The 8,027-nt window shown below is 42.1% G+C and overlaps 1 protein-coding gene across 1 annotated transcript; it reads right to left on the bottom strand.

The window, feature by feature from the left end:
* Nucleotides 1–4,557: 4,557 nt before the first annotated feature.
* On the bottom strand, nt 4,558–7,289 carry LOC124086728 (RAD50-interacting protein 1-like). Its single transcript, XM_046435210.1, is given in 3 exon segments — nt 4,558–6,636; nt 6,638–6,902; nt 6,904–7,289. Coding segments are annotated over 3 exon segments (2,352 nt in total). The 5' UTR covers nt 7,275–7,289; the 3' UTR covers nt 4,558–4,920.
* Nucleotides 7,290–8,027: the final 738 nt, after the last annotated feature.

Below are 8,027 nucleotides of genomic sequence, written 5' to 3' on the forward strand. Positions count from 1 at the left end.
ATTTTCTATGAGTAACTTGCATATGTCTAGAAGGCTTTGAGAAGTCAAAAAATATATAACAAAAAAATGAGAAATGATAATGGTGCTAACCTCTATGCATAAGGGAAGAGACCACGTCTAGAGCATCCTCTATATAATTTGTGTGTGTGTGTGTGTGTGTGTGTGTGTGTGTGATGGTAGGGATTGAACCCAGGGCCTCATGCTGGCGAGGCAAGCACTCTAAATCTGTCTTATACTGCCAGTTATCTGTTTATTTTTTTTCTTTTTTTTTTCCCCAAGGAGAATGTATTCAGTTGAGTTTTCTAAACTAAAAATAAAATGTATAGAAGCAATTCTCAGAAAACCCTCACTTGGGTAACCAGTTCATTTCCACTTTCAAATGGGCCATTTGCTTTATGTTTCTGTGAAGATGTTTGGGGAAAATAGGGTCTTGCATACAGCTGGTGCTCAGAACAGAGACATGCAGAAAGGAACTGTGGCAGGCCTCAGTGCTGGTCTCCCTTAGTGAGGCAGTTACATGCAAGAGTCAGAGGCCAGGCCACTGTGACTAAATCCAGGCTCTGATGCCTACCAGTCATGTGGCCTGGCACACGCTACCCACCCCGCCTCTGCCTTGTTTTCCTCCTCTATGACAAGGGGAACAACAACAGAATCTACCACAAGAGAGGTGTCAGAGAGTGACTCAGCTAATACAAGTTAAGCCCCCGAAACACTGTCTGACTTAGAGTAATTTAGCACTTGTTATGATAACTTTGCCAAGAACTATAAGGGTTAGTGAGGATAGGGCCAGGGTAGGGTTTGGAGATATCATCAAGAAGGATAGAAAAAACAGGGAGAAGGGCAACCTGGACCCTTTAATTGTCTGTCAAGTGCAGGAAGGTAGGATAGCCTTCAAGTTCAAGGTCTAAGAGAAACTAATAATAAATGTGCCATTGACACACAAATGAGTCACTATTTGCTTTCTACATGCTTCACATGTGCTAACTGATTTGATCCTGTGAGACAACAAGCCTTTGAGATTGGTTCTGTCCTTTTTCTATAGTGTCAAGGAGGATGGACATTTTACCTAAGGTCACAGAGCTAATGAAATGGTGAAGAATGATAATAGTAGAAATGGTTACAATTAATACCTCATGTTTGTCAGCTTGTTGAGTTTACAGAAAACCTCTACTTGATGAAATGGTTTAATAGATGTTTTTTTGGATATCTGTCTAATTCAGATGCTGAGTCTTTTGAGGGATTAAGAGGTGAATCTGAAATGGCTTGTGTCTTTGAAAGGGGCTCATCTTAGTGGGGGCAGCCACTTTTTGTACTAAGTACAAAAAGAACTATAAGGTTTAGTAAGGATAGGGCCCAGGGTAGGCTTTGGAGATACCATCAGGAAGGACGGGATATCTAAATTGGGCCTTGAAGGATGAGTGAGATTTTTAAAGACCAGCAGGTGGATATGTCTGACATATGAGGGAATTGGGAGGGGAGTGGAGGTTTGGTCCAGCCTTGATGGAAGGAAAGATGCCAACACAGGAGCTGAGGAGAGGATAGGGGAAGATACGGTGCTGAGAGAAGGAGGTCAGAGGACTGACTGAGGCAACCCAAGCGAGGCTCTTGCGACAACGTCTGCCTTAGCATAGTTTAGCGATTATTATGAGGGGGCTGCGGCCAGATCACAAAGGGAGACGGCTCGAGGAGAAAGAGCCAAAGCACTGTCACTGAAAGCTTGGTCCTCATCCTTGATGCCAATCCAATAATGAAGACAAGGTCTTGAGAAAAAGGAAAAAGAAGGTTAATTGCTTTGCTAGCAAAGGAGAAACCCAGGGGACTCCTGTCCCAAAGGATGTGATTCTGCCCATCGGCAGGAACAGGGGGCTTTTAAAGAGGTAATTCAGAGAAAATGAGATTAAAGAGGAGAGATCACGAAGGAGAAGATCAGGGGGAAAAAGGAAAAGGTTAGGGAAAAGAAGACTGGGAAAAAGAAAACATAGGTAAGTTTCAAAGCCACAAGGGATACAGTCAAAGCATCAAGTGAACACTTATTACAGGAGGGCTGCCTTTTCTAAAAATTAAAATGCTGATTTAAACAAAAAAGTAATTTATGCTCCTCGATTGCAATTGGTAAGCAATAGAAAAATAGGAAAATTGAAATTAAATTTCCTATGTCCATGTTGGAGTATCTTCCTCTAGTCTCATCAATGTTTGTGCTAAGTTGTAAGAAGAACAAGAGCAAATAGTGGAAAGTCAATCAATCAGGCAGGTTTAAGTATTTCTCTTTCACACATATGAATATTAAAACTCAGGTTGCCTATGATTGCTTTTCCCTAGAACTCCCTGAACTATCAGGTCTCCCCAAGCCCCACCTCCAGGTTGGCTTAGGGAATGCACTTTCCAAAGTGCTTCTACAGGGGATTTGTGCCTTTTTAGTTCACAGTGCCCAGAACAGAATTTGGCCCAGATAGGCCCCAGTTACTATCTGTCGAATGAACACATAGATCCTTTCCAAATACTCTGAATGCAAGTGGCAGCTTGGATTATTGTTGACTTATTTTCATGACCCAGAGGCAATTGTGAATGGTTTTAAATGCTGAACCTAAGAATTATTTTCATTTATCTCTTCTGCCTCCCCTAACTCCCATTCCTCCCTCCTTTGTCCCCAGGCAGTGTTTGCAGGAGGGGAAGGGAAGTCCGCATCCCTAGTCACTTACCTCTCCTGAGGTGATGTGTGTTAGAGACTTCAACTAGAGGAGTCTCTGGAAGGCAAAGGAGGAAATGGCTGTTCGAATCCTGATGCCTGTATGCTGGTTGACAATCCAAACTGAGCACAGACTCAGAGACTTCAAAGACTCAGTGAGAAAAAGGGCAAAGCAGAGGCTCACTCCATGGACAATATTCCCTGATTGGTCTTGAGAATATTCCAGGATCTTTGGTATAACCAGCATCTAAAAGGAAATAGGAGTTGGGATCATTTGGACCTCCCGATCCTTTCAGGCACCTGTTTCATACTTATTTCCTGAAAGAAGGATGGGGAGGTCAAGGTTGAGGTCGGGGATTTGCTGAAGGATCAAAATGTACTCAGGTATAATCCTACCATCAAGAAGGGCAAAGTTCAGTTGGAGAAGACTTGAGAATTCTACTGACCCAGATCTGAATCCCCCAGTTCTGCCACCTCGGAGCTGGTCCAGAAAGGAAACAGGGGACATGCACATACATATACACATGTGCACACACACAGATGTGCACACACATACACACATGCACACACACACACAACTGGGTATTTTAGAAGTTAATAAAGTGACTATTTACAAAGGCATGGGCAGAACTTAGGAACTCCAAGAAAGGATGGTGGACTACTATTGGGCTAGAGACAGCAGGGAACTGCTTCTTCCCTAGAGGTAAGGGGCGAGGGCGGGGTGCAGTTAATGGGCCCAGCAGAGGGAAACATGAAAAGAGGGCACCTGACAGGACCTCGGGTCATGAGAAGCGGTGGTCCACCCTCTCTTCTCCCTTCTAGTCTCCTACGAGTTATTGATCAAGCCCAACCCAATGCCAGAGAAACCCATATAGATCCCACACCCAGAGCACAGGGTACGGTAGAAAATGGTGGCAAGTGGATCTAGAGGAACAAATGGAAAACACCTGGCCTGCTAACTATCCCACAGGTCAGCGGTCTCTTTGGTGTCATCAGCTGTTTCTTCCTGACCTACATCCGTTCTCCCCCAAAGCAGTAGAAGTGTCTCAGTTTTCTTCTGGGGACACTCATTGACCCCATTGCTTGCAGTCTGGACTAGATTGTCAATCAAAGTGCTCCACCCTCTGGCCAACCCCTGTGCATGTGACCCTAGCCAACCAATCAGACCCTTTCTCTGAAAGGAGCATCTTGGACTGAGGAACTAGAGGACCAGGAATAGAGCCCATGCATCCCAACCACAGAACCCAGAAGACACACCATTAGTTCCCACTCCCTATATTCCCAGAGCTGTTCAGACATTTCTCAAAGCAGCAAAACCATACTGAACCAGACCTCGTTCTAAGTGCATTACACCTTTATCTCATTTAATGTCACACTATGAGGCCAGTGACATTGTGCTTTGCATTCACACGAGCGGGTATTATGGGGATTCTATGAGGAAAACCAGAGTCTGAAAGGGTAATTAAAAATTACCAAAATCACCCAGAAATTCAGAGACAAAGTTTGAACCTAAGCAATGGCTACAGAGTTTGCACAGATAACCACCGTGCTCTCCTGCCCTCCAAAGGTCTTCATTTTCTGGATGCAGCTAACAGACAAAAACATCCCCAACTCCTGGCATGGACTTGAACATGTCCCTTGTTCCATTTTTTTTTTTTTTGGAACTAAGTATTTTGTTTATTTATTTTGTGGCTAGGGAATGAACCTACAGTCTTTCACTTGCTCCAAGAGTATTTTAAATGGAAAGATAGTTACAGAACATGAAGAATAATCCTAGCTAATTCACCATCTCATAATTTGTTTTCTCATGGAAATATACTGAATTCACAAACTGGGTACAGGAACCTCAATGATAAACATGCATTCTTAAGTGACTTTAAAAAAATTTATTGGCTATGTTTGATTATCCACAAAAGTTTCCTTTAGCACAGGAAGTTGAAAGTTATAATTTCTTTGCTTTTGTATTTTATTCAACATATATATTCAGCATTTATATTTGTAAATGGAATTATTCTGAGTTTCCACAGTTTTCTGTTTTTGGTTTTCTTAGGAACAAGAGGACTCGGGAAATATGGTCATCATTTTGGTAATACCATGAATTCAAGATAATAAATGATTCAGTAAAGTTGTCATTTGTCCAGTTTCATTAATTCAGAACATCTTCATAACTTTAAATCCAACTGCCTTCCTTTTTGTTTAAAAAAAAAAACCCACAACTTTTTCTGAAAGATGGATTATTTTCCAGTGTTAGGCCAGTTTGTCCTCAAATTAAGTAGAATTTCAACATCTTGTTGAGCCAGTTTGTAAATTCCAACTTCATTTAAAGCTGCTGTGGCAGTAAGCTGCCCTGAAGCTGATTGCAGTACATCTTTCAGAAGTAATGCAGAACCAATGTTCAAATTCAAAACAATACAGGCTTCTTTTACATGTTTAAAATAATTTTCTGGTCTTTTGCAATAATGAGAAAACAAAGGGAAAAGGTTCCGAGTCATATCAAACTGCAACTGGGCTGCTCCTCCTTCATTGAAGTGATTAGCAAGAATTATTTCTTGATATATGTATACATCCAGCTTTTCCACAAGCATTTGCCAGAAAATTTTAAATAAGGAGAAACAAAGCTGCTGTTCCAGTTGAAGTAAACGGTCTCGTAATGTAAGCAATAATGGGCAGGCTGAACTGGATAGGGACATTACTGCCTGTTCTGATTGAGATGGCAAGAATAACCATCTTTCTTTCTTATAAAATTTTGCAGCATCTTTAACTTCTCTAAAAACATGGTCTACTTGACGGGTCAACATATCATGCTTTAAACGCTCTAAGAGGTTAATCATGTCGTCAAAGACAGAACTCTCCATAGAGGCTAGTTGTCCCAGCTGCAATTTACTGAGGGTATTATTCTCTGCAAAAACCTCTAGGGCTGCCTGCTGAAGTTGTAGAAAGAAAACATTGTCAGCCCAGTCTGCTAGTACTGTTGAGATGTAGTTCACAGCATTAAGAATTGCACAGTATTGAAAGCCAAGGGAGGCTCTAGTCTCTTCTTTCATCACCTGAGTTAATCGTATCCTAAAATCATCTACTAAATCCTTCTGTAACTCCAGGAACTGCAGCTTTCGGGAAGCTGTGGGGAGATTTTTATACCTGTCAGTTATAACCAAGAGTAGAGTCATAAAAGTTTCTGCACAGTCTGGAACTTTCATTTCATCTACATCAGTGATATCCTTATATTGGGATACCCAGACAGCTTCTGATGAAAGCATTGAGTCCATTTTTTGAAGAGCAAATTTTCTCTCCACAGTCAACCATCTCTGAAAACAGGTTTCCTCTGATAGAATATGCATACAATTAGCAAAAGTGCTAGGATAGTAGTGAACATTGTGTAGCTCCCTTTCAAACAACAGCACCTCATCCACCAAATGACAGAAGAGATTGTCATCATAGAGCAGACAAGGAATATCTGAAGCTAACTTCTCAAGAACCAGCATTATGAGACCCCGAGAAAATTCAAGCCTGGCATTTACTGCAGAGCCCGCATTGTCTAATATTGGCTGAATCTTCTCATCCAGAAATTGAGTATGGTTTCCAATCCACATAAGTACCTGAGCCAAGTACCATTCCGGCTTGCTTATAACATTAGTCTGTCGGTTGCCTCTGAAGTGATACCTGAACCTCTTTTGAAGGGGAGTCAGCATAATCTGGATGGGCAGGATGACAGAAGGGGAAGGTGGAAGAGAATATTTTTCTGGGAGTTCTTTTGGCTCAGTAAGTAATTCATCTGAGGTTTGCAGTTTCAATAACTGACAAAACAATGTCTCCAGGTTACTGTATATCTCAGGGGCACTGGTGGGTCAGTTTAAGCCAACAGTTTGAGATTGAGGGGGCACAATGAATGGCCAAGGAATCTGTGCTAAAACTTCCTCAAAATCGCTTGTAAGCTTGTCCTTGAGAATTTTTTTGCCAGAATTTAACTGTGGCTCTCATGAAACTGAGAAGATGAGTACAGGATGATTCCTGAAGTTTAATGTCAAGTTCTGTCATAGCCACCAGGATAGAGGCTGCCTCTGGCACATTATTGGTCATCAGATATTGTTGAATGTTATCACTTAGTTCTTCAATTTGCGAAATCCATTTAAGGTAAGCGAGATGCCGTTCAATCTCTTCAATTTGGTTAATCATGGCCCCGAGATCATCCATCCAAGGCTGTGCAGTCAGCAAATGGCTGTTCTTCTAACTGCATTTTACTTTCTGTCATTTGTTCTATGAGTTTATCAAGTTTTTTTAAAGATTTAAGGTCATTTCCAACTTCCTTTTCTATGAATGCAGACACATAAGAAAGGTCACCATTATCTGTATCTCCGCAGACCTCTTCACCTCCCACGAGAGATGCAATGTTCATGTCACCTAAAATTTTCTCCTCGATGTTCTTCCCTTCCTCGCCACTTTCAGAGGAACACTCGCAGATCTCGCCGGTCGGATGCATTCTGCCTCCGCGCGAGTCCTCGGCTCCATGTGCTGCCAGCTTGGTGTGTGGAGTGCGACTCCGGCGAGCGACAGACACCAGCTCCGACTCGGTGTCCCTCCCTTGTTCCATTTTTAATTGCTAGAGCCTTGTTCCAAAACCTCACCAAGTCTGCACTTACTGGACCTAATATACTCGTAACACAGAAGCAGCAGCCCAGAAGAACACCAAAAATAATCCTTGTTTTTTGAAACCGCAGTATCACTCGCAGCATAGAGGCTTTTTCAATCCCACGCCTGGAGACCTCTTCATCCCAAAGGCAATGAAGTCTTGAAAAGAGGGAAATTGAGACAAGTGAAATCTCTTTGCATGTGTCACTCAATTATTCTGGATCTTGCAAGCTAAACATTTACTGCAAAAATGTTCTCTCTCTCTCTCTCTCTCTCTCTCTCTACACACACACACACACACACACACACACACACACCCCTCCTTCTCTCAGTGGTTGTTGTTTTTGGGGTACTAGGGATTGAACCCAGGGAAGCTTTATTACTGAGCTACATCCCAGTCCTTTTTATTTTGAGACAGGGTCTCTATAATTCACTTAGGGCCTGACTAAGCCGCTGAGGCTTAATTGAATTTGGGATCTTCCTGCCTCAGCCTCCAGAGTGGCTGGGATTACAGGTCTGGACCACTGAGCCTGGTGAACTTTTCAAACATAACAAAAGCAGAGAGAGCAAAATAAGGAATCTGCCAAGTACTCATCCTTCATCATTAGGATTATCGACACTTTGATATTTTTGCTTCATCTTTCTTCCCCTCTAACTTTTCTTGAGTATTTAAAGCAAATCTCAAACATCGTATCACTTCATGGAGAAATACTTC

Source organism: Marmota monax, unplaced genomic scaffold, assembly GCF_021218885.2.
Source record: "Marmota monax isolate L192 unplaced genomic scaffold, Marmota_monax_Labrador192_F-V1.1 WCK01_AAM20220418_F8-fsc00024, whole genome shotgun sequence".
Taxonomy (NCBI): domain Eukaryota; kingdom Metazoa; phylum Chordata; class Mammalia; order Rodentia; family Sciuridae; genus Marmota; species Marmota monax.